Source organism: Triplophysa dalaica, chromosome 12, assembly GCF_015846415.1.
Source record: "Triplophysa dalaica isolate WHDGS20190420 chromosome 12, ASM1584641v1, whole genome shotgun sequence".
In the NCBI taxonomy this organism is placed as follows: Eukaryota; Metazoa; Chordata; class Actinopteri; order Cypriniformes; family Nemacheilidae; genus Triplophysa; species Triplophysa dalaica.
This window is the reverse complement of record NC_079553.1, coordinates 6,927,800-6,954,281: the sequence shown is the minus strand read 5'-3', so window position 1 is coordinate 6,954,281 and position 26,482 is coordinate 6,927,800. Positions and strand designations below refer to the sequence as shown.

General features: G+C 37.4%; 3 protein-coding genes across 8 annotated transcripts in view; 2 read left to right on the top strand and 1 right to left on the bottom strand.

Annotated features, from left to right (window-relative positions):
- Nucleotides 1-7,609, top strand: part of jarid2a (jumonji, AT rich interactive domain 2a) — a 32,427-nt gene extending 24,818 nt beyond the window's left edge. The window contains exons 9-18 of one of the 2 annotated variants that reach the window (XM_056761946.1): nt 802-894; nt 1,067-1,185; nt 2,549-2,619; nt 2,985-3,099; nt 3,237-3,342; nt 3,448-3,630; nt 3,785-3,909; nt 4,289-4,466; nt 5,017-5,124; nt 5,886-7,609. In XM_056761946.1, coding sequence (XP_056617924.1) covers nt 802-894; nt 1,067-1,185; nt 2,549-2,619; nt 2,985-3,099; nt 3,237-3,342; nt 3,448-3,630; nt 3,785-3,909; nt 4,289-4,466; nt 5,017-5,124; nt 5,886-6,047 — 1,260 coding nt within the window. In that variant the 3' untranslated portion in view covers nt 6,048-7,609. Of the gene's footprint in view, nt 1-801; nt 895-1,066; nt 1,186-2,548; nt 2,620-2,984; nt 3,100-3,236; nt 3,343-3,447; nt 3,703-3,784; nt 3,910-4,288; nt 4,467-5,016; nt 5,125-5,885 lie in introns of both variants that reach the window. The other variant, XM_056761945.1, reaches the window with a different exon arrangement.
- Nucleotides 7,610-8,050: 441 nt separating this feature from the next.
- On the bottom strand, nt 8,051-20,053 carry dtnbp1a (dystrobrevin binding protein 1a). Of its 5 annotated transcripts, none has more exons than XM_056761990.1 (10): nt 19,629-20,053; nt 18,998-19,051; nt 18,854-18,904; nt 17,813-17,873; nt 17,598-17,730; nt 16,427-16,559; nt 15,447-15,469; nt 10,127-10,282; nt 9,358-9,492; nt 8,051-8,829 (listed from the first exon to the last, which is right to left on the bottom strand). In XM_056761990.1, the coding sequence occupies exons 1-10, from the start codon at nt 19,682-19,684 to the stop codon at nt 8,534-8,536; spliced, it is 1,098 nt and encodes a 365-aa protein (XP_056617968.1). In that variant the 5' UTR covers nt 19,685-20,053; the 3' UTR covers nt 8,051-8,533. The 5 variants fall into 5 exon arrangements, with proteins under 5 accessions (XP_056617968.1, XP_056617966.1, XP_056617964.1 ...); XM_056761988.1 differs by having other exon boundaries at nt 9,358-9,501; nt 18,854-18,901; XM_056761986.1 differs by having other exon boundaries at nt 9,358-9,501; nt 19,629-20,052.
- Nucleotides 20,054-20,429: 376 nt separating this feature from the next.
- Nucleotides 20,430-26,084, top strand: mylipb (myosin regulatory light chain interacting protein b). The gene is made up of 7 exons (XM_056761980.1): nt 20,430-20,570; nt 20,989-21,179; nt 23,052-23,231; nt 23,341-23,538; nt 23,630-23,794; nt 24,151-24,562; nt 25,229-26,084. The coding sequence occupies exons 1-7, from the start codon at nt 20,484-20,486 to the stop codon at nt 25,361-25,363; spliced, it is 1,368 nt and encodes a 455-aa protein (XP_056617958.1). The 5' UTR covers nt 20,430-20,483; the 3' UTR covers nt 25,364-26,084.
- Nucleotides 26,085-26,482: the final 398 nt, after the last annotated feature.

The window sequence follows — 26,482 nt, the reverse complement described above, 5'->3', positions numbered from 1 at the left end:
GAAACCATGCTTGTTTTGTGTACTTCAACATTTGCTATGCATTTTATATACTTAAAGGTGGGGTGGTTGATTTTGAAAGGTGCTAACTTAAGCCTGCTAGCACTGAAATTGTAATCCCACCCTCTATGCGATTCGCCGTCCAAAGTCATGTCTCCTCCAAACACATGAATTTATTTCGTAAATTCAAATAACAAATTACAAACTAAATCCATTAAATTCATTCTACTCGAAGCATGTACATACCTGTCCAAAAGAAAGAGAGCAACCATGGTATCGTCTTTCAGACCCTTTGCCTGCCGGAGCTGTCTCCATCGTGTAAAAGCTGAACCGATGTTAATTCGAGTTTTTCCTCTTTCATGATCCAGACGTTTTTTCGTCACTGCTTTACCAAAAACTGACTTTCGTTTTGTAGATTTACTTGTTGTCGGTTCCGCAGGAAATTTTGATTGTTGCTGATTGTCCACCATTCTCCCTACATTGACACAGCGGACGTGAGCGCGCTGATGGCGTATGATGTCTGCGTGAACAGGGTGCGCAGTGGTATGCAAAATACGTTGGCTGAAAATGTACACATGACCAGTCACAGCGTTCGGCCAGAACGTTTTGATTGGGCGAACGTTTTTTGGTCCTACGCCTTTCACAGACGATATATAATTATAAAAATATTATTGGACCACTATACTTCTTGATTGCTATCAGGATGTAAAGAGATTTCTAACCAACATGACAAAAAATGTTTTTGGACAGTATCACCCACCCTGCCTTTAATGGTTGTTCTCTGTGTGTTGTCGTGTTTCACAGGGAAAATCATTCTCTCTCACAACATTCTTCAGAGCAGCCAGGAATACCATGAACATGTGCTTCAGTAAAGAACCAGACACAGCGGAAGTTGAGGTGAGGTCATGTACAGCTGCTTTGTAACAATTGAAATTGTAAAAAGCGCTATATAAATAAAGTTGAGTTGAGTATTAACAAGCTGTTGTGGAATAACCTTGCTTTGATAAGCAAGAATAAAGGATTTTTACCTTTCTTGATTGTGTTTTTATCTTTTTAACTGTTAATACAGAGAGAGTATTGGAAATTGGTTGAGGAAAAGGAATGCCATGTCGCTGTGCATTGTGGGAGGGTTGACACAAAGACTCATGGGAGTGGATTTCCTGTGGGCAAATCTGAGCCGTTTTCAAAGTAAGATGAGGTTTTTTTGTTACACATTATCTGACGCTTCAAAATGGGCATGGTGGGTATGACGTATCATGAACAAATAATGAAAGAAAATATTTTTTAATAATCATATTTCTTTTGTTCTGTTGAACACAAAGAAGATATTTTGAAGATTTTAGGAAAGCAAACCGTTCTGGGGCACTTTTGACTACCATTGTCATTTTTCCTATGTAAGGGCTCGGCATAGTTCAGGCGAATTGCGCTTTCGTTCTGCGTTTCAGGGTAAAACGAAGCTCGAAAACTCTGAGAGACGGTATTGAGTTTTTTTTGGCGGGGTTATCGTTTTTTTGCAGACCTTATCTGACATCACCTCAGCTTAATAAAATGATGCGTTATTTCCCACAGAATGGCTGGCGCTACATAAAACACCCACCTATTACGTAATGGCCATGGACCAATGGTGGCTCGAGAGTGTTTACTGGCCAACACAAACTTTCCCAGAGAGTTCTGTTTGGCTTGCTGCAGCGAACTAGTGAAAAGAATTATCGTTTGGCATAGATTTGGTTCGAAATCAGGTCACAGGCGGTCGTTTTTCGATTTCAAATGTAGTATGCTGAGCCCTTTAAGGTCGTCAACGGGGTTCAGTGGGGTTGAGTTAAAAGCGTTCTTCCAAATATCCTTCTCTGTGTTACAAAAAAAATATACAGGTTTGGAACAACTAGAAAGTATGTAATTCATGTCACAATTTCCATTTTTGCTTGAAGTATCCCTTTAATATACATGGAAATGTTGTTGTTGTTTATTTTAAAAATTTTGTATACAGTCCATTTTGCAAGACATAAACACCACATTGTGCAAATGGTAGATCTCAATATAAACAACTGAATATTTAGAACTGAATGTGTCAAAAATAATTATACAGGTTTGGAACAAGAAGAAAGTATGTAATTCATGACACAATTTTCATTTTTGGTTGAACTATCCCTATAATGTACATGGTAATGTTGTTGTTTTTTAATTTCAAAATTGTGTATACAGTCCATTTTGCAAGGCATAAACACCACATTAGGCAAATGTTTGAACAAAATATAAACAACAGAATATTTAGAACTGACTTGAAATATTATACAAATATTTATAATACTTAAAAATAAATGTGAAAAAAACGAAACAGGAAGTGCTTCAACAACCAGTGTGTTGTTTATGTCTTATAAAATGGTTTTTAATATATGCAGAACTTAACATGAATAAATATTTAATATTATTTAACAAAACAAATCTATGTTGTCTTATACAACCTTATGGTAAAGTGTTACCCACAAAAACAAAATACATCAAATCTGTTTTCGGTTTATCTAACTTTGCCTTTGTTTGGCCCATACTCAAGGCATGGGTGGAATCTTACTGTCCTTTCCAATAACTCAGGATCCATCTTACGACATCTTGGTGCTGTGCCAGGTAACATCCTCTTCTCTTCTTTCAAAACTGAACCCTTTCTTAAAATACAACCATTTTAGAATAGAGTCATATTTGAAGAGTTTGATTCCAAAATGAGATATCTCAGTTTTTTATTTTGAACAAAAATCATGTTTTGATTTAAAAATTACAGATAACTAACACAATAAACACAACAAAAACATGATAAACTAATAAAAACATGATTTATGAAAAGAACTAAAAAAGAGTTCTTACATTTTAGAATCTATCTCTTACTCTATATACTACTTGTAGTGTATATTTCAACATCATTTACAACTGTTTGTATAGTATGTATGTTTAATGCAGAGAGATGTTGATAGAAACCATCTCTTTGTGTTGTCCAGGAGTGACCATCCCCTGGCTGAACATAGGCATGGTCTTTTCTACCTCATGCTGGTGTCAGGAACAAAACAGCCTTCCGTATATAGATTACCTACACACTGGTGCTGACTGCATTTGGTAAGATTTTCCAGGAGTATGTTATTGTAGTGTATGTATCCATATTTACAACGTAAATCCAGCTGTGATATCGCAAGTCAATTGACCAAAATGGCATCTATATAGCATCTTCAAGTAAATGTGTCTCTTTCTCCAAGGTACTGTATTCCAGCTGAAGAGAAATCAAAACTTGACAAAATAGTACACACACTGCTGCAGGCTAATGGGACACCAGGGCTGGAGATGCTAGAGAGGAACATTATGGTACAAGAGAGACATTGGCACTACTGCACTTGTTCTTTTGAAATTAGCTGAATCAATAAACCGCAACAAAATAATATCACTAAGCATTTTACTTTCGCCACACAGATTTCTCCAGATGTGCTCCGTCAAAAGGGGGTGAAAGTGTACCGGACAGTTCAACAGAGCGGGCAGTTCATGGTATGTTTCCCCGGAACCTTTGTGTCTAAGGTGTGTTGTGGCTACAGTGTCTCTGAGACAGTGCACTTCGCCAACCCCCAGTGGATGAAATTGGGCTACGAGGCAGCTAAGGTGAGAGACTCGACGCAGGGACGGACAAAGTCAGCTGGAACTTGGCTTGGTTTAACTCACAGTTTAATTTTTGTAAGTGAGGTTTTTCCTGTTTCCCCCGCGGGTACGGCATTTCCTCTGACTTTCAGGCTTGTGTGTCATGTTTGCTTTGCAGGATCTTAAAAGGCGGCAAATAGAGGAGCCTTTCTCCACAGAGAAGCTCATCTATCAGATCGCTACATCTGAGCGGGATAACAAACAGCTCCTGAACGCCATCTCCGTTCTTATCAAAGAGCTCAGGTGGGGTTTATTGTCACTTTGAAGCATAGTTTTTCGTCTAGTTTATTGAGCATCAATGGGTGGAAATTCCCTCAAAATCGTATTTGTTTCATCAATGGTTTGATGCCAATAGAAGAATTTTGACCCATCTCACTGTAATCCTTTTATTTGATCCTGTAACGTGCAGTGAGTCATGGGATGTGTGGTTCATTTAAGTACCTTCATATTATCCACTGTCATTTCTGATTTCCAAATTCCAAATGTTTTCAATTTATTTTGGTTCACTGAGTATTTATTTAAAATTCTTATATAGAAATTAAAAAGTGTGCACATTGGCTGAGGTTTAACTTCAGAAATGCTCCCACAATCTTGAGTAACGTTTCTGTTGCGTGTTTTTCAGGGATGCAGAGATAAGCCAACGCAGGGATCTTTTTGAAGCTGGGCTTCGTCTGTCTGCACGTTACGGCACACAGTGCGAGTCTCCCGCAGACAAGAAGAAGCAGCAACGCTCGAGATTTCCAGATGACACAGCGGACAGACGCTGCCATGCGTGTCAGCATCTCTGTTATCTCTCTATGGTACATTTCTGATCATTCCTGACCTGGTCGGGCACGTTCCATGTTTACATTTCCATGACACAAACCATTTGTATAATTAAAAGTTTATTTAAAAGTTGTATCATGCAAGTTAGCGGTACTTTTTGAGTTATGATTACTTAATCAAACAACCCCACTGCAGATTGATCGATATTACTCGGGATGCACAACAAATAACATGATTTAATATCAATAATATCTCAATTGAGTCTCTTAGAAATAGGATTTATCCTATTAAATGGATTTACTTTGTCATTTATAATTTGTCAAGTCAGAGAATTCTCATTTCTCGTTGTTTTATTCAAACAAATGGATCTTAGTAGTAATCTACACTACACTGTGTGGTCTCGCTTGTTTGTGTTTTTAGAATGTTAGAAGAAACTTCCTCATTGAAATGTACTTGAATGACCAACCTTTAAGCAATGAAATGTTTTCATGGGCAGGCCTAAACATAGTCTAATTTTGCAGTTATCAAGCTGTGGTATAACCAACTTTCCTGCACTATACTATTTACCTGTGTCTATGTCAACAGGTTGTTCACGAGAGCGATAATGTGGTTTTCTGTCTTGAATGTGCTCTTCGATACATCCAGAAACGAAGGTCCCCACGTGGCCTCAAAATGATGTTTCGTTACTCTGAGGTACAGTAGTTAACTGTGTGCTCCTAAAAGCCTTCCTACAGAGTTTTACATCCAACTTTAATCAAACATATTCAATTCAGCACATTGAGGTCTTGATGTTCTTTTTACAATCAAAGGCCGGTATGTTTGAATAAAGTTGGAACTACACTGAGAAGTAAAAGTTTTATTTACAGTTTACACTATTATAGGCTGGTTGAACAAGATGGCGCCGGTGAGCTTTTGCGATGACAGGGTCGGCTAACTAATTTCTGTTTTGGCTTAAAAAAGTACTCAGCAATGTAAAGAGGATCTGTCATATCGCTGATATATTACTTTCTTCCTTTTATTCCAAAAAACACCCATATTTGCCAGCCAAAAATCCTCCTTTTCCCATAACAGTGTTATATTACAGGAAGTTAGTCTGCAGATTATGCTCACCGGCGCCATCTTGTGCAACTAGCACATTTTTTAAATTGAAGTATGTAAAAATAGTACCTTATATACTGCCCTATAAATTACAAACTCTAATGTAAATGAAGTCACCTATTTATAATTTTCACATAATCTTGGGTAAAACTGACATTTGCATACGAATTGTACTTTCCAAAAAGTATTCCCCACATTGTTCTGTCTTTTTGGCAAATGTAGCAGATCAGCGATTGTATTCCACACAAACAGTATATTTTGCATACTTTTTGGTTCAGTATTAGTATGCTATTCTGGACATTTCTTTCCCACGTCTTCTGTCAAACATGTCATTAAGTCATTTATATTTTGCACAGGAGCAAATCAACAGTCTGGTAAATGGTGTGTGTGGCAAAGCACTGGAGAGAGGTGGAGACAAACCGAAAGCTGACGGCAGGACACTAGCGAAACGAAGTCCCCGAAATAAGAGCTCCGCCCGGGTGACACTCTCCTGTTCCTCCCGCAGCGCCCGCTCCTAACCAGACCCTCAGTGACATTCCTCTTCCAACAATACATTTAAGGCCATAGTGTCTCCTTTTATATCAGGTGTTCCTAATACTTGTGTACAAAAACTCTTCAATAATCTTTGTACCTAGTGTACAGCATTAAAACAAGCTGTTAAATTGCACTTTTATATTAAAGATACATGTAGTTACTGGCTGGTTAGTTTCAGAATATTGAATGTATGGAGGAAAAGAGTTACATGGGGTTTTATGCAAACCCAAGAAGCAAATACACAACTGTTTGGGCCACCTGAGATAAGTAAGACTGTTGGGCCTCATCCGACAAGCACGAAATCTTTTGCACTAGTATTGAGATTGGTTTTTAGATGAGTATTTTTTGGGTTGTTTTAGCATTAAATTGAGTATAGAAATGCGTAAACATAGATATAAATATATCCTATTCTATTCCTATCATTTGTGTTTAACTGGTGCTGTAGTGACACTTTTCTCCATGACCCTTACTGCCTGTTTGTCTCCTGGGCTCACCTGTAAAGTCTTAACATGCTATCAGGAACAATAGGACATATGTCAGATTGTAACCCATGCAGCTGCTGGCATTGAAGTTCTTCAGCTACAAATACTGTATGAGAAGTCTACCGCTTTTGACACTATTTACAATTTCACCTGGAGATCTGAAGGTCTTACACTTGGAAACTTGGTTCTTAAAAGCACATTTTGAGGCCTTTAACTGAAATCTTTGGAGTACAAAAAGCTGCAGAAAGTTTGATGCAAAGAGCAATTTGTACTTGCATTTTTAAAATGATTTTGAAATAGTAAAAAATGCACTTTCCCTTTTATCCCATAAACGTTTGTCTCCTGGCTTTATATTTGTCATTGGTTATCAATGTTCAATCTTCAACTATTTGTTTACATAGAATATTATTGCAAAATATCTAATAAATATCTAGAAAAAGCCCCCCAAAATATGTTTATATGCCATTCAAATTGAGCCCTCGAGTTTGGGTCTATATGGGTTTGGATGAGATAGTCGAGATGTGGAAAAAGCCTTACTTCTATATTGGTTTCTTCATTGATATAAGTTAGATGTTAACAGGGTTGCTACAAACACATACAGATAAGTGCAGCTTAAATCACTGAAGAAGTATGTCATAGTGGTGATCCCTAGTTTTTTAGCTTTACTTTTTTTTTATTAAAAGAGACAAATCTTTTACCCAAAAGTAAACTAGTATGCTTAGCTACCCATTGCACTGACTGTTTCAGAGTCCTGTAATCATATGGTGGTTAACTCCGTTCCATATGACTGACTGGTATTTAAGGTTGAAAATGAACAGTGTTTTCCAAAACGTGGTTGTATACTTTTCAAGCCTTAAATTAGTTTTTTTGTTTATTTGCTGTTCTTTTTCACCCTATTTGATACAGTAATCCTCCTACTGTACTGTTTATTTATATGTATTGTTGTTAACTCAGTCCTCCAGTCCAGTGGAGACCTTTTTGGTTACTTCTAGATTTGTTTTTTACTTTTCTGGTTTGTAAATTTTCATTTGTTTTAATAAATCACTTGTCAATCCTTACAGAAATGTACTAGCCTGAAGTTCTTGAATAAATTTTAGTCACTAGACAATATGCAAGATGTAAAAAAACTATCTGAAGAGATCATTTGCAAAACAGATGGATTGCACAAAATGTTTTTTTTGAAAGTTAAAAGTAAAATCAATCAAACTGCAGTGGAGAAGATGTTTTGATTAAGTAATAACTCATTAAATACAGCAACTAACACAATAAAAATATGATTTTTAAAAATGGTATGTTTAAAAAAAACATTTACTCCGTTCAACTCATTGCCTTTTACTCCAGTTACAACGATGCAAACTGGGTAATTTTCCCCAGCGGTAAGTGATTTAGAGTAATAGCTTGCTGTATGGAGAGTCTGTATCCCAGATGGTCCAAATGCTGAAAGCTATTTTTAAAACAGATATGCTTTGTGAAATTTTTGGCACAAGATATTTTCCCAAGACCACTAAAATGTAAAGATTTTTATTGATCATAAGCCCTACATTTAGACTTGTCCGAGTGTCTTGTCTTATTTTAAGTTATAGTTTATTTCAGTGTATTCTTTAACGTAATATGCAAAACGGACCTTTGCATTACAAACTCATGCAACATATTTAAAGTATGATATTAGCAGAAACACTGTAAAATGTTTATTACTTAGCCATTATTCTGATTTATCCAAATATGAAGAATTGTATCATACATTGTACTGTTCTTTTGAGTAACAAACATAAATCACAGTGCTACCAGTCTGAAAGAGCTGCTCTCTAAGCGGAGCACAAACAGGATTCTACAAGGCTCCAAAATCTTCCTTTCAAAGCATCACACTATGCCATAAAAAAAGTCTCGTTTTTGGCTAGTCTCCAGCACTGCTTCTGTCTGAGCCCTGATGTAAATGGTTTCACTTTAATAGACCAACTTGACTCAAGTGTGGTTCTCCTCCACGGCCACTAAGGGGCCTGCGTGTCGCTGTCGTCTGAGCTCTTGAGCGGCTCCTCCGTTTCTAGGAGGCTCATGAGGGCCGTGTCCGCATGGACCTCCTCCTCGTCCGACTGGACCTGTGGTGAGTCTCCAGGGCAGCTCTCCTCGCTGGCATCTTCATCGTCTGGACCCTCGGTGATCCCGCTGAAGCTGTCAGTGCAGGTGGAAGAGATGGAGAAGTTGGTTTGTCGTAGCTCTGTCTGAGAGGGCACCTTCAGGCTGATCTCTGATGGGGATGAGCCAGTTTCCAGAGCTGGGCCACCTGCTGAACAAGGTTAAATTGTCACGCTATCTATTTCAGAATATTAATAAGCGTCCCAAGATTGGTAATGACCCTGAATTGAACATGCGATGAGAGACAGAGCGAATCTAATGTTCTCGGCTTGAAAACACTCGACTTTTATACAGTATGAATGTTGAAATGAGTAAACATAGAAGCTGCATTTATTTACATTTGAGGGGAAATTAGCAAAATTATGAATGTACTGAAAACTTTAATTACAATCTACATGCACCACCACATCATTTTTTTTATGAAAATACGTCTGGGCATAAAAACATAAACAATGTAGGAGGCATTACCCAGAAACTAATGCAACATGTATGTAGTCCTCCCTTTATATATGTAGTTCCCAAAGGAAAAAATGTGTATTCCGATCAATCAGTTGACAATTTTACAAATTGTTGTTTAACTCAGATATAGCTACAAATCTGGTTTGAGCTAATAAAGAGAACAAAGGCAAACATTAAAACAACGAGCAAATTTGACCAAAAGAATCAAACTTAACCCAACCTGTATCCGGAGTTGGAGCGCTGCTTTCTTCTCCAACAGAGCCGAGGAACACATCGAGGGCTTCGTGATCGGAGACGTCCGTAAGATCCATCTGTTCCAGCAGGTCAACATTCACCTCCATTGAGGACATACTGCCTAATGGATCTAACCCATAAAAGAAAGAAAGGTAACTATTTCTTCACAAAACCGGCTAACCACAGATGATACTCACTGCTTCACTTCATCAGATCTAGCTATGGAATATAAAATATTCTACACATCACACATGCAAGGTTCTTAAAATGGCACACACCAAGGGAGGGTTCGGGGAGAGAGGACGTGCTAAAGAAAGGGTGATACAGGGGGAAAGCGTACCTCACACATCGGGACAGCATTAACAGACAGAAGAGAGGAAAGAGAAGCCCATCAGTTTAGCATCAACATCTCTGTAATGGCACTTTAAACTCCAATTTAACAGACCAACCGTACGTCAAATATTAATGAAGGGAAGGGCACAGTCTATAGAAACTAATCATATACGGTAGAGTGCATATGGGCATCATATAAGGTAGAGTGCAAATGACAATTTTATTTGCAAAAAAAGAGAATAAATGTAAAACATTGCATTTCGACTCTTTATACGTTTTAAACGTCTTATGTACTTGTTACTACAGACTGAATATCTCACATATACCGCTACATATAATTATGAGTAAAAATGAATAGAAAAAGTCAATTTCACACATTAAAACATGTATGTGCATACGGGTGTATAAAATAAGTAACTGACCTCTGCGATCGGTGATCTGCAGGTATCCTGTGGAGAGGTATTGCTCCATGTCTTGCTGAAATGCCTCCTCAAAGTACTTCTGCCGCTCCTTCAGCTTGACCTGCTGCGCATGCTCCATCTCCAACACTTTCTGAGCATGTTCTGCATCGAGCTCAGCTATACACGCACAAAAAACACCAAGTAGGTTACAACATGACAGGGATAAGCTGGAGAGAGAGACGGTGAGGGAAAAAGAAAACGCAAAAAAAACCTAAATGAACAAAAAATGAAACTAGATTAAGAGTTACAATGTCCAGCCACCCCCACACACTCTAAATACTCAAACAAAGCTGCTTTACAAATAAATACAGAAACACTTTAAACCAAACTACCCCAATGCATTTCCTAAAAACCGAAAAATGTTTGCTTGAAAGTGCATTTGTGCAAAAGCAAAAGATCCCAAAAGACCCAAAGTGGACTTAAAATTAGCTTACATTTAACTATATATTAAGCTTTTGTTAATAATCGTGTTTACTTAAGCCTGTTGGCTTACCACAGAGTGTAAGGCTGCTTGTTATTTATGGTGGACAGCGAATGCAATGCTTATGTGTGTGATTCATATAAACGGTGTAGATAAATCTTCTCACAGGAAGTGCATACTCCTTTTTTTTTTAAGTAGCAGGAAGTCTGTTTGTACCATCAGAATGCCACTGACTGTGTGTTCATGTGCATGGTGTTAAGTTTGCGGTACAAACATCCTGTCAAAGAAACAGGTGTGATGTTCAAAATCTAATTTCCACATTAAACTTTCAATCCTTCTTTCTACTACGTCCTTGTTAGTATTATACAAAACATCTTTGCAGACCCTATTCCCTGTATATTACTTGCCTTATTTCAAGACATGGTCGTGCAGAAAACTGTCCGCGTTGCTAAAGAAAAACACTTTGTTATATGCAAGTGCATGCAAGCACACCCAAAATAGAAAATATTCAACTTCCTCATTCGTATTGCACAGCAGATTTTGTTTACTGTTACCCTCCCGTGTATTGTGTGAGGAAAAGTTTTTTGAAAGAGCTGAGTGAGCTGAGAGTTCAGTGTGCCTCTGTTATTAGGATGCACTCTTAACCACAGTCCTGTCACATGCTTTTATTAAACAGACAAGAGGCCGAAGAGTATTAAACCAAAGTGCTGTACTGAATGCGAGCATATGCACTACATAACTGCTATAAAGCACGGTTACCCATTTCAGCATAATATTAGCCTTGTTATTTGTTAAGGTCAACCACATTTACCCATCTATGCTTTTATTCTATTCTTTCTGAAAATTTTTATTCATTTATTCATTTAATGTGAAGAGCAAGTTCACAAAAAACTAACATCCATATTTAAGGCAAACATGTATACAAGGGGAAGTATACATTTCAGGTGCTATGACAGTCCAAAAGTATTTCATCATATTTTCAGTTCACTTCACAGGTGCAATGTGTGAAATTAAGGAGGATCTACTGACAGAAATGCAATATAATATACATTATATAGAAGTGTATAAAGACCTTACATTATAAAGTGTTATGTTTTTATTACCTCAGAATCAGAGCCATTTATAGAGAGAGAGTTGCGCCAACGGAAGTTCAAAATGTCTGCATGTCACTTGATTCAATGAACTTCAGATAGTTCAAAGGAGTTATCGTTTCTCTTAAAATGCTTAATTTCTTTCATTTCTTTATTCGTTAAATGACTTGCGTCTTTAAATGGGTTAAAAGTTGACCTCAGTGGGTCTGTTTAGCCTGTTTTGAATTCACCATGTTGTTTCTACAGTAGCCCTAAAAGGACAAACTGCTCTAAAGAACACGTTTCAGACATACACTATCTCCTTCGGCAAAGAAGTGAAAACGTGATGTCATCTAAGTCCTGTGACAGCCACCGTAGTGCTTCAAGAGGAAGGGGTAGAGTGAGCAGCTAGTTGATGCCACTATATCTGTTGTTACCCAACCTAGCATAGGTTAACTGTTTATACAATGTTTGTTCTATCCACATTTTACCCAAGTCAGCATTTTGAGTGCGATTTGGCATGGATTTGTTTTTCATCTCTCTTTACATGTATGTGATAAAGACACTGGAGTGGTCTCAGGCTTGTCACGTCTTGCAGGTGCTTTTCAGAAGGGAGGGAAAACACATAAAAAAAATTCTTGAAGGCCAATGAACAGAGAACCTCAGCTACCACGTATTGGAAACAGAGTAAATCGATGATGATGACGATTTGCATAAAATGTAGGTTTCTCCGGCGAATTAAGCAGTAGGAATACAGCAGACACATTATAGCACTCATAAGAGTCTGTGTGAATGACAGAGGTGTCTTGAAGGTTATCAGTGGAGCATCTGGCAGCGGATGAAAATGCAGGTTTATGGAACAGACAAGTTAATGACTCATTCTAATGACCTGACCTGCCTCCATACAGCATCCCCACACACAGCCACAGCATCTCCACACACAGCCACAGCATAAACACTTTTTCTTCTGAACTGACAGTTCATCCAACACATGAATGCTTCAGAAACAGGCTAATGAGCCATAAACAGTCTCTGAGAGTATAAAAGTATAAAATATTTTTCACAGAAAAAGAAACGTATGGTGAAGTAAAGGTTTAAGAATGTGTACATGAATCACGGTCACAAAAATGTGCCGTTTTAGCTTCTCTTCTGGACCAATAATCAGCACATCCTTGACATGCTCTTGCTACTGTACCCATGCAAAAAAGTCCAAGAAAATATGTCAAAAGCTCAAACAGACAAAAACTGTTAATGTTTATGTATTACTGCATGTACTTAGCTTTAGTAACACGGTGTCATGGTTTTTACTACAGTCATAGTAATATGTGTATTGTGTAACATTGTTACTGTAACATAAAATGCAACCAAAGGTGCAGAATGATCTTACTGATGATTATTTAACAAGTTGCTGAAGACAGTGAGCAGTGTTTTACTGTTAGTAGATCAGCATGAGTCTCCGATACAAAATTTCACAGTAGACATCCAAATCTGTGCTAAAATAGCACTACTAAAGCCTGACAAGATTTCCATTGAACTTTATGACATCCACATTGAATAAACCTCAAAACCATTCACACAGAATAGAGAATTTAATACGAGAGTGCCAAGAAACCTACAGGAATCTCTCATGCTGCTGTCCAGAGTTCCCGACGTGGACATTTTGTATTTCTCCTCGTGGAGTGCGGATGAGCCGAAAGCAGGGCTGGTAAAGCCAGAGAGCGCAGTTAAAAAGAGGTTGAAGAACTAAACGAACATCTTTTTTTCAGCTGCTTTACTATTCCTGAAGCGTTTCCTCTACGGCCAGTGATGTTGATGCATTGCCTGCTCGAGGACAGAGCTACAGATGCAGCTGGAGTGAGGAGATGCAATCAGGGAACGTACCATTCACACGCCTGATATAGGGGTGAGGGTCTGCTTAAAAACCTGTCTTGTAACAGATGGTTTTATATGAAATTCTTTGCGTTTTGGGACTTATCAGCTCATCTCAATATTTTTTTTTCACTTTTTTACGTCGACTAATTATTTATTAACCAAAATGCTGCACCGTGCATTCCATGCATTACTAGAATTTACATGCACTTTTTCAAGTAACTGATTGGTAAACATTTTCGTTTCGAGGAAATCAAACCCATAATGTTGCCGTTGCAAACACTTTGTCTACCAACTGAGCTACAGGAACAAAAGCAACTGCTTTGGTAAAGAGCCGCATACATCACAAAACTCATTACAGGTTTTTCCTCACAGATGGGTAGAAATAAACAAATGCACAAATAATCCCTTAAAAAGAATCAAGTCTGAGGTGTGAAGTCTTAAAACACTGCCCACTCTAAAGAGAAGCCAATCTCAAGAAACACCACCCACAAGCCAAGAAAACATTCTTTACCACTTCTGCCGCAAACACAGAGATTTAGGATTTTAGGATGCAGAACGAAAAAATAACACAACCTCAATGATTTTTTGGTAAAACTGACTTGAATTTTCTATATATAAAATGCTCTTGGCCATTACAACAATGACGTGAAGGCTGAAGGTTATTTGGGTTTAGTTCAACGGCACAAAATGACAGTGACGTCCATGATGCCATTCAACAAAAGAGATGGTTGATGTAAGAGAAAATCTATAGGAGCTATGCTATTAAAATTGACTGTTGATTTTAACAGCCGTAGGCAGGAACAGATGGAGCAGGCAGCACCCCTTGGAGGTCAGTGTGGAATAAATGGCATCATGAGACCAAATAAAGACTCCACTCACTAGAGCACTTCTGCCCTCCCTCAGGTTAATCAGTGTCGTCTGGATAACTACTACACACTTATTCTTACTGTTGAGCACTAAATGAGGTTGATGTGGTAAATAAAATGGATTAAAAATATATGCGTCAGGGACTAAACAGAAGAGAACATGTCTCTTAAAAACCTTATTGTAATTCGCTGATTTCACTAAATATCGCAACTGTGGGAAAGGTCTGAGCAAATTTTTTTTAAGGTTATTTATAATTCTTGTATTAGTGAAGAAGCTGGTAACGAATATTGACCATACATTCTATGCCAATAACTGTAATAATCAAATGAAAGTTTTGTATCAACTGTTTCATTAAACACACGCGCATGGCCCAAAGTCAACTTCCGGTCTGTGTTTGTTTATCGGTCTGGCTAGTGGCTAATAAAATATCTAATTAATATTCGTATTTTATTGTATAATAATAGTGTTAAATAAACCATTTGTTGAATTTTTTTGTATATTTATTTTATTAAATAAACAATTTGTTGACTGGATAATGTAACCTGGTCACATTTAAGTTTAGCCGAGTAACAGTTATCCTACTGGTAAATCAAAATAATACTGGCTAGACATACATTTAACTTGCTAGTTAATGTAATTTCTTTTGCTTGTTTTCAGAAATAATCTACAGGAGTTTTATTCTTTGCGAATGTATGCCGGTAGTTAAATTTGGGTCACAAAAGTGCGAAGTAACATTTGTTTATGTTGCTTTGATTACAAAAGACAAATGGACCACCAAGGGCTCAGATTTACCCATCATCGATTCAGTCCAGGGTTATAAAAAAATAACAGATTAAACCATTTAAAAACCCATAAGAATGGTGGTCACATCTCCAAGACGCCTGGAACAACCCGCCATTTTGATCATACAATGGATCTCAACAGGGATAAAGTGTTCACTTTGACTTTTTGCCCATGTTCAGTGAAAGGAAGAAAGCAGAGTGTGTATTTGTTATGAAGATGTTGTGCAACTACGTTCTTTTGGACTTGAAAAGAATGTGATTTTCCTTACCTTTGAAAGCCTCGAGTTCTTTCCTAAAACACAAATAAATGAGAATCAATGTTTGCTCAAACACACCTATTAATTCAGCAGATGTCACATTAAGTCTGCCCCATTTATAAGGGGCACTGCTTCCCAAGATAGAACCTGGTGCTTTTCATTGGCACTTGAACTTTTGCATCTGAGTGTTTATAATAATGAATACCCGCACGCAGAAGCATATGACAATGAGAACTGAGCGCAGCTGCTTTCCAGCTCACTGGGCAAAGCCAGAGATGTATAATTTACCCGCAGGCATAAACTGTAAAAGCATTAAGCCTCAAAAGAATCACAGATGCCTGTATAGTTATACAACAGACGTAAATGATTTCCATTATCTTATGTTGGTTATGCTTTTCATATCCTTTTCCATTAAGCATATTGCTGATAAGGCCATTCACTGCTATTGTGCAAACCTTCAAAATGCACTGTACATTGTACAATTTCATTAAAATGATGAACAATCTAAAGCGCAGGTGTAGCGTTGCTTCTTTTACAAACCTTCATTCAATTTGGCTTTTATAATACCCAACCAATATTGCCAGCATGTAAAATGGCTATAGACAACAAATAATTCCTGTCTAGAGGCAACGTAACAACTACAATGCAAATACTCTCTTCATTGTACACAATACATGGACAACCCAACCCTGAATGAACAAATCCTTCGGTTGTGCAGTTGTGCAATTTGGTTGATAAAATTAACATGAAATGCAGTGCGCAGAAATGTCTTATTCAGATTACATAATAATCTGAATGTTTATCTGTAATTGAGCAAGTGCTCAAGAGATAAAGCTTGTCATGATTCCGATCTTTGATGCCATGATAGCCATGCATATAACAGCCTGATAATAACAAGTACCACCTGCCATTGTTCTCACTTAAAACAACTACGATAAAACTTTGACTATGAAATCTACTTTCTTCATCTTGTTGAAAAGAAAAACACTTACCTTTTCTTCATTTTATAGTTTTCCAGCTGTAGAATCTGAAAGTCCTTGTAGCGCTGATGCTCACACTGAGCGCACATATCCTCCACGTAGATAAGACGAGCCTCCATCTCCTCAAAGTCAGCCTCCAGATGAGCTGTGCATATGGAAAGCCAACATGACGTTAATTATATTCTGAAAGTGGAAATTGAATTGAACTACAAAGTATAAAAAGAGCACAAATGGCTTAAACTGAGAGACAAACAAATTGTTTGGTGACGGTGTCAGTTCCACAAAGGCAGGAACTGCAATTACACCACCAAGTGGTAACAGTAAAAAGTGCCTGTGATATTAATCCATGATTTACATTCTGTAACCTTAGAGGAAATGTGATATGCATTATTTAATCTCGGCATACAATGGAAAGCAAGTGCTCAACTTTTGGTATAAGGCATAACAATTTAAAAGCCCTTTAGATTTACCTAAGGCACTCACGCAAAACTCTATGGAATCTGTTGACACATTATGTTTGACGCTGAACATCAAAATCATTTAATTAAACATTCTGAAACGAAATTATTGCAGTTCTTTGTTATTTTATCTTTACCTGGAAAATAAATATCAAATCAGCGAATCGCATATTACCTTTATTCTGAGGTGACAAATGGATTTCATATTACATCACTTGTAACAGAATAGACAAAAAAGAAAAACAGAACTGACCATGACATTACAAAAGCAAAAAAATTCAATATTCAAAACAGCTTTGGGGAAACAAACAAGCAGGCAAGAGACTATTTACTGATTATTGTTCACTGGCTATTGTATAGTCAGTCAACATAACATATTTGTTGTAAGTCTAAATGTGAATGCCTGATGCCAACAATTGCAACATTAGAACATGGACAACAGAAAGTGACATCAGCAGATGGAGCTCCACAGGAGTCATTCTCAACAGTGCCATGTTTCAGAGCGTGATGGTTTATGCCCAGACAGATGCTCTGCCAAGGCAGTCAAGGTGATTTTACCTCTCTAATGTCACAGTAAACCTATCTTAAGGCCACATGAAATGTCCATTAGACATTCAAGCATAACCCAAAGTTATCTGTAAACTTGAAAGACAACATATATTTTTTACTATAGCTTTGTTATTGACAATGATTCTTAGGTGTGATGACTGTGAACTGTGTCTTACCAATGCGTGAGGTGATTGTCTGCAGATTGGAGAGAAAAGCAGGAATCTGCTGGAGTTGTTCCTGTAGCTCAAGCACAGCTCCTCGCCTCTTCTCCCAATGTGCACACAGCATCACTACATCCCCATCTACAGTCTGACATAGTGACACAACCAGTGTTGAGTTATCACGGCACCAGTACAGTTCACTGAATTACAGTTGTTTACTGTGAACCTACCTCCCCGGCTTTAGCACATTCTTTAGAGCGTTTATGAAGAGTGACCCAAGTGTCTTCATACCTGGTGAAAAATAACATGTTATTTAGAATCCATTTACCATCACTATACCCCACATATTTATTTAAAAATATTTTCTACATATTACAGATAAACAGATTTCATTGGACAATCCTGGTGTTATGGCTGTGACATTTTCAAAAAATGAAAAATAAATGATCAGAGAACTATTTTATAGACAATGTATAGCACCATCTGGTTTTATTTTTCTAAACCTCTGTTGACTCCAGACATAAGAAAGAAATCAGTCTATATATACGGTTTCTATTTAAGACAAGACAAGAATTAAGAAAACAAACTGTTAATAATAATACATTTGTATTATTAATCCTTGTATATCTAATATAAAAAGCATTAGTGATTTGTTTTCATTGGTTGTTTTTTTCGAAATTTTTGCTCTCACACCATAGGACACATTTACGGTGTATTTGTTGACTACCCAAGTACCCATATAATCATTTTTATGTGGCTATTAATAAGGAATATGGACCATTTCGGGATGTGATAACTTTGAAAATGAAAAAGAAATGCTTTAAAAACTTTAAAACAGTCCTAATGTGTATTTAAACCACCAAATATTAACCAATATCAGTATGGAAAAATCCTTTGGTAAACAATATATGTTCATGGTAATTTTCACGATCTGTAACATCGAAGTGATAGTTCACCATCCAAAAGTGAAAATTATGTCATCATTTACTCACCCTCTTTATATTTCTTCATTTTGAAGAACTTTGAAGAAGTTGTTAACCGACACCCATTAACATGCATTGGTTTTGTGTTCATACAATAGAAGTGAATGGGTGACAGCGCTGTTCTGTTACCAACTTTCTTAAAATATCTTCTTTTATGCTCTGCCAAAGATAGTAAGGTTTGAAATGACAAGAGGGTGAGGAAATGATGACAGAACTTTCATTTTTGGTAGAACTATCCCTTTAAAGGAGTACAGATCTACTTATTATCATCAAAGGAAAGTAACATACCGACTGAGTAGCTCCACTCCAGCAGAATATTGGGGAAGGTGCTCATCTCTTCTAAGGGAACATACCACATAAACAATACGTTATGTATGTTGTATTGTTTTCAAAAGTATCATTGAAGAGCTTAAAAACGACATTATACTTTACCTTTGTTTCTTCTTTACTTTAGCCTCCTTAGATTTGTCACTCAAGGTCTTAATTCTGAAAAGAAGCATACAGTGTTTATTGACATCCCGTGTAACACATTTTTCCCATTAAACACACAATGACTACACAGTAAAAGCCTGCTTAGGAATTATTCGACATAATGCTCAAAAATGCAAGGTCAATTTTGACACACAGCCACTGTTTCAGCCCCTCGCCCATCACATGACAGTCAGCTGCAAGTTATTATCCAGTAGTGTATTTAAGAAGGCAGTTGTTAGCATTTCGCTAACCAAACATCTCAGATGTGTAATTTCACGCCAAAAATGCACCATATTATATTGTCCTTCTTTCTGTGCATACAAAACATTATTTCTTTTGATAATATCTAACATTTAAAACGAAAGAAACACGTTGCTTCGAGATAGATGATTAGCCGGCTAACGATAATTAGCTAGCATTGACTCCGCGGCTCTGCGAGCTGTGACGTTAAACACATCCACGAAGAAGTCGAGATGCATCACTTTTGAGAATACTTGACATGTTGAAATTAACGTTTACGTCATAATATTTTGCCCTCTAAACATCTTCTTAACATCCTGGAGAGTACGAAAACAGACACGTCGATACATACCCTGATGTGAAATCCTGCTGCACCGTTTGTAACTTCTCTCTGAAATTCTCAAACATGTCCTTGAACGGTTTTACTTCCTTAACACGGGCTTGAAAAATAACATTTAGCCACTGATGGTTAGATCCGTGTGTGCTTTCAGTCTCACGCAGGGGCTTCGGACATCGTTTGGAGGACAATGCTCTGCTGTCCCGTTACAGACTGTCAGGTGACGGGGTTTGCTCCGTCGGACAGCGCTAGGTTTGATGGTTCGTTTTCAGCCCCTGTTTTACTTGCGAAATAGTCGAAAGTGAATCAGGGTCACCATATTATTATCTCATCCAATTGACGTTAAAATTATGACTCGAGCTCCATCGTCATGTTGTTGTACTAACGTGAATACTTCCTGTTCAAGTTCAATTTTACACACCCACATCTGAGACTGAAAGTGACATGCGTGCTTGTTCCGCAGTTCATAGCGAAATGAAGTCTGATTCATTTAGGACGAATCGGTCCGTTCAAACGCTTCATTTTAAAGAACGGTTCTTTGAATCAGTGGGTTGTCCTTCTGTAATGTCCCCAGAAACCCCCACTCGACATGCTGATGCTAGAAAAGTGTTTCGTTTTTTCGTCATGCATCGCAGTTTACTCCTAATCAACGATATTACAGTCGAATCATTTGCAAACGATGCGCAAATCGGCTCGACCAAATCCTTACAAAGGAATCGTTTAAAAAGAATGATTCGTTCACTGTTAGGGGCGGAGCTATACACGACCAGAGCTTCATAAGCCTTCTCCCGCATGTGGCTTTCCAATGGGTTGCGACCCAGCGGAGTTTTACTGCGATCTACAGCGTGTGAAACAATAACTGTAGTCATCATGTTATTCCACATTACTCGTCCGGACTCTATTGTTCTGGAGGTGGAGGCGGATCCAAAAGCAAATGGAGAAGAAATTCTTAATAAGGTGAGCAACACGAATTCAGAGGTTTAGTTTTCAAAAGTTATTTCAGAGTTCATATTCATTCTCATTGTGAAATTATTTGCAAAATATCACAATTACTGTCATGCAAAATAACCTAATCCAACAAAAAGTTGGTGTTTTAATTCTTATTGTGTTGTTTATAAAGAATAAATGCATTTGGAATTTTTGTCACAATTGCAAGTCTTAAGAAAATGTTGGTTTCTTTTGTGTATTGTATACGACCGAATTAATAAAAAGATGGTTGTGTGCTGTCACAGCTTGAGTTGACTTTTATGTGGTCCAATCTAATACCTTTTTAAAATGTAAAAAGAGAGTAAAAGTGCCCAAATATCTTATTCAGATGAGAGGACCCGTGCAACCAGAAATGATTTGAGTGTTTTTGTATTTGTTTATTTTTAAGGTATGCCATAAAATGGGTATCATAGAGGTGGATTATTTTGGACTCCAGTTCACAGGAACAAAGGGAGAGATCTTGTGGCTGAATCTCAGAAACAGGATATCTCAACAAGTAGACAACCTGTCTCCCTGCAAACTGAAGCTGCGAGTGAAGTTCTTCGTTGAGCCCCATCTAATTCTGCAAGAACAAACCAGGTAAAGTTATATTTCAGTGAACATATAATATGTTCGTTCACAACCCCTAGTCCATCCATATATGGATCATGAAGAAAACTTAATTTTGTCTATGCTACAAAAACAAGATGGTCTGTGTCCGCAAAGTTGTTTGAGTAAGCGATTTCCTTCAAGAACATGAGGCACGTGGGTAAGCGTTCTGTTTTTTTTCATTTGTTTTTCTCAAGAGCGCAAACAGGAAGTATGTTGCACAGATGTCCCAGCAGTGCGGAGCAGTTTTGTCTTTTTACCTTTGACCCACATCTACATACATCTTTCCTATAATGTCTCTGGTCTGATTCGGTGGCAGGGAGTTAACAGAGCTGCTTGTTTGTTCTTGAAGCTGGCATGCTTTCAGATAAGGAGTGCCTTTTTGTATTTAGACACAATTGGGAAAAAAAATAGTTAATTTAAGCGACGTGTGCAAGTGTTCACATGTGGCACATGCATTTGTATATGCATGTCAGGATCTGTTTCATTTGAGCCATCAAGTTTTAGAAAAGTAACCCTTTGTTCCAGTGAGCGTTCTAGTGTAGTGAAGCGGTTTGGGTATGTTGGATGAGTGCTGTGGGTTTGGAGGGTGGGGGTGGGAGGTGTCAGTACGCCTGGCTGTTTTTGAGTTGAAACACGTTGTAATGTGATTCCACCTCTTACATAATGTTATACAATGGTGGAAAAAGATCCAGACCCATGTCAGTCAGCCTTTGTTATTCTTTTCTATTCTACTTTTTTGTCTTTTTACACCACATTCAATAATGCAAACAAATAGCATTATGGTGGCTGTTAAAACAACGTTAAAATACAACCTGTTTGTTATTAAATGATGTAACTTTTTATGATTCATTCATCATTTAGCAATATTTATGTTTGATCTGTTTATATACTGTATATAGTGTGTGAATGTATAAGGCTGCACAAGTGATTTATGTTGAGGTACAGCATAGAAATATGTGCCAGATGTCACAAGTCTGGTTTTGTTACTCCAGTTCACCGAGTTTAGTTCAATGAGTTACCCTGGCTTCAAGCCAGCCTTTTTCAAAGGTATTGTAGATGTAGATTTTGCATGAAAAAAAAGTGTGCTGTGACACAACAACTGCGTCTCGGCATATAACAATGTGACTAAAAAAGCCTACATCACAATACATTTTGTTCGGTTTTAAATAATATTCTTATTATTATGACCTATTATGAATTATTATTATGTATTTACAGTACTCATCTCAGTAGCACCAAGGTTATACTGTACTGTGAACATACTGTACGTGGCTAGCCTGAATATGTCTTATCATTTGTGGCATCTTTGTTGTCAGCTGTAATAGAGTTGCGAAAGTTTACTCTCATTGAGTCACACAAGCGGGGTTCTATATTTAGCTTGGACTGATGACACGCAGCACATTTTTGAAAAAAGAGATTTGTTTGCAAAAAATAGACTATACTGACACTGAGTGATGGAGCTGAATGTTAGATTAGAGCGTGTTTGTATTAAAATATTTGGAAATTAAAACTGATTTTAAGGTTTAGATGCTAGATGGTTTTATCATTTACTATCCCTCTTGTCATTTCAAACCTTTATGGTTTTCTTTCCTCAGCAGAATATAGAAGATATTTTGCAGAATGTTGGTAACGAAACAAAATGCCTATTGACTTGCATTGGTTTTGTGTCTGTGCAATAGAAGTGAATGGGTACCGCCGTTCCTCGGTTACCAACTTCCTTCAAAATATCTTCTTTTATGTAGTGCAGAAGAAAGAAAGTCATACACGTTTGAATAGACAAGAGGTAAGTAAATGATGACAGTTTTCATTTTTGAGTGAACTATCCCTTTAACAGGTTTTGTATGTAATGTTTCTCTGCAGACATTTGTTTCTGATGCATGTGAAAGAGGAACTTTTCAAAGGAAGCTTGCAGTTGGACAAGGAGCAGGCAATCGAGCTCTCTGCGTTGTTGGCTCAAGCGGAGTTTGGAGATTACAACCATAACACACCGAAGTACTCCCAGATCTATGGTCAAGACCCAAGTCATGACACCATCAACAAGTAAGAACATTTGGAGTTCTCAGTCAGAATAACACAAATTCTTCTTTTGAATAACAATCGTACAGATAATTGTTTTGTGGTATAAACGTTCACTTTATTGTTTTTATAGGATTTATATGAGGCATAAAGATTTGGAGGGTGTTAGTCAGACTTCGGTGGAATATCAAGCCCTGCAGCTGGTTTCCTCTCTCGGCAACTATGGTGTGGAGTGGCACTCTGCCCATGACTCTGAAGGACAGGAGCTGCTCATTGGTGTTGGACCAGAGGGCCTGCTCGTCTGCAAAACAGATTTCACTCCTGTTGACAGGTACAAATATGTGATGGCAAGCATCATACAAGTGACTCATTCAGAAATATGTTTCATTCGATTTGATCAAATGATATTTTTTCCCTTTCAGACTCATATATCCAGTCATTCAAATGGCCACTCAGTCTGGAAAGAACGTATATGTCACCATCACCAAAGACAACGGGGACAGTGTGGTACATCTATTTAAGTTCATCAGCACCAATGCTGCCAATGGATTATATCGTGCTATTACTGAGATCCATGCCTTCTACAGGTGTATATTACTGGAATTTAATCAGCCTTGAAGTGATTATAATTCTATCATTTACTCACCCTCTTGTCATTTTAAACTTGTTTGACTTTCTTTCTTTCGCAGAACACAACAGAAGATATTTTGAAGAAAGTTGGTAAGCGAACAGCACTTTTCAAAATATCTTCTTTTGTGGTCTGCTGAAGAAAGAAAGTCAAACAGGTTTGAAATGACATGAGGGTGAATGAATGATGATATAATTTTGGATGAACTTTACACTTTAACTGGGTGTTTAACACACACTTCATAGAGTAAACAGTTCTTTCAATAATTTGATTTATTTATTTATTTTAAGTAAATGATGAAACTTTACTCCTCAGGTGTGATACGGTAATGAGCACAGTGAAGATGCAATATAGTCGTGACTTCAAGGGTCACCTGGCTTCCCTCTTCCTCAACGAAAGCATTGATCTCGGTAAAAGGTACATCTTCGATATCCAGCGCACATCCAAGGAAGTGTACGACCGTGCCCGGCGTGCCCTGTTCAATGCAGGCATGGCTGTCACAGGATGTGGGGGCCCGAGAGATGTGTGCGGACCCTGTCCCTCACCGCGGGCTGAGAGAGAAGAGACGACATGTGTCAGCTGCAGAGAAACGCACGTTCTGAGGGAGAAACTCCAAAGGCTACGAGAGGCCCTGACCTGCGCCATGTGTTGCCAACAAGAGATCAATGCTGCGTTCTGTCCTTGTGGACATATGTTCTGCTGCTACAACTGTGCCGGCCAACTCCAGGTGATTATTGTGTAACTATTATACAAATTATAGAAAATGTCTAAAGAATGTATTAATATTGTTCCCATGCTTATCTACACAACTCATTAAAATATTAATGAACCACAATACTTTTTTCTTTACATTTCTTGATGTATATGGCATTTTTAAAAAAATGCACTGGGCCCATGGAAAATGAATTTTGTATTGTGTCTGCATTTTTATTACCATTGTTTTACATTATTATTCAAACAACTATCACAAAATATGCATCATAACACTCGATATATATGTTCTGAACTTGTTTTTGAGATCAATAAAATGTTTACAATAGGGGCGCTTATATAGAGTACAGGATTGATATCAAGATACTGTGTGTCTTTAAATATAAAATGAAATCATTTTTCATACTTGTGCTAAATTGTTAAGTTAATAATTAAAAGTACATACTGGTTACCCTGCTGATATATATCTCGATGTGTCATCAATCATCATTGTCTGAAGATCTTAATAGTCAGAGAGTCTCCATATTCAGCTTGTGACCCCAACCGACATCATAGTGTTTTATTTGTAGTACATAAAATAGTCAGCTATATTGAAAAGTTGAAATGGCACATTGTCTAATTTAAATTTTAGCATGTCTGCGGCAGATGAAATATTTATATTTTACTCTTATTTTTTTATCAGTATTGCCCAGTGTGTCGCTCAGAAGTGGACCGTGTTCAGCACATCTATTTACCCACCTGTGCCAGTCTGCTTACCCTGGCAGAGGTCAAAACAGCCTACAGTCCGCCCAGAGGGACTGCCACCTCAGAGGATTAGCTGTGAAGAAAAGACCTGCCAAAATGTAAAACAAATAACTGCACATTGCACATGGACAAGAACACTTGGCCACAGACTATTTTGAAAATATAGAAGAAATGATATGATTACATTTTCGATATAGTCAGTTTAACTGTATTGAGTGAGGCTGACTGTCGGTACCTCAGGAATTATGACCACACAAAGACATTTTTTCAGGTTTGGAACAACCTTAGAGTGAGTAAATGATAACAGATTTTCATTTTTGGGTGAACTATCCCTTTAATCTCACTGTCATTTTCAGTGTGGAGACAGACATACTGTTGAATGCATAAAGACTTATTTTGTTAGATATAAGGTAGAATATAGCACTGTTGTGTACAAATGTAACTACTGTCATTTTACTGTGAACCAAAAAATAGCATACGTATAGCTATATATTTGATATGCTTTTCCTTAAATCAATGATTTATTCCTATTTATTTTAAGATTTTAGCAAGCGTTTAAAAGTTGACTTTGTTGCAAATTCAAAATGCAAAGTAACTACACATGTATAGTTAACACTCCACATATCTTTCAGCACAAAGGGATTTTTCAGGTGTATATATGGGATATGTTATATACTATGAACGTTTACAGTTTTGTTTTAAAAAACATCAAAAATACATTTCAGTTCTATTAACCCTGCTGCAGTATTCAAAAACATCCTTTTTGCTATAAAATAAAAGGCTTTTTAAAACCAGGAAGTTCTTCTTGCCCTGGTGCTATTCTTTGTGTGTTTACTTAAGCTTTATTTGTTGCTCGGTTTGTTAAAACTTACCTGTCTGTCACACCTTTCCATACCTTTATTTGCAACCTAATTCATACAGAGTGGAAAGCCATACACGCCCTTTTTGTCATGGCACATTTGAAAATAGATGCATTATTTGATCATATCTGTGATCTTTAACAAATTACATTTCGTGCAAACCTTGTTATCAATTATAAACTATGATTTTCAGGAATTATTAGTATGACACAAGAGCTGTAAAGATGTTTTTCCTCTAACAAGTACCAAGTCCACACAATTGTTATTGTGTCAGAGCTTTACTGTACAGTAAACTGCTGTTGAATGTAATATTGAGACGTGTTTGCACGTAC

Coding starts and splice junctions, on each gene's coding strand:
- dtnbp1a (XM_056761986.1), bottom strand. CDS start 19,684: ATGTTTGAGAATTTCAGAGAGAAGTTACAAACGGTGCAGCAGGATTTC. Junction 18,905..18,997: donor AAAGTAAAGAAGAAACAAAG/GTAAAGTATAAT, acceptor ATGTTCCCTTAG/AAGAGATGAGCACCTTCCCC. Junction 10,283..15,446: donor AGAACTCGAGGCTTTCAAAG/GTAAGGAAAATC, acceptor GTGCGTGTATAG/CTGAGCTCGATGCAGAACAT.
- mylipb (XM_056761980.1), top strand. CDS start 20,484: ATGTTATTCCACATTACTCGTCCGGACTCTATTGTTCTGGAGGTGGAG. Junction 20,571..20,988: donor GAGAAGAAATTCTTAATAAG/GTGAGCAACACG, acceptor TTTATTTTTAAG/GTATGCCATAAAATGGGTAT. Junction 21,180..23,051: donor ATTCTGCAAGAACAAACCAG/GTAAAGTTATAT, acceptor GTTTCTCTGCAG/ACATTTGTTTCTGATGCATG.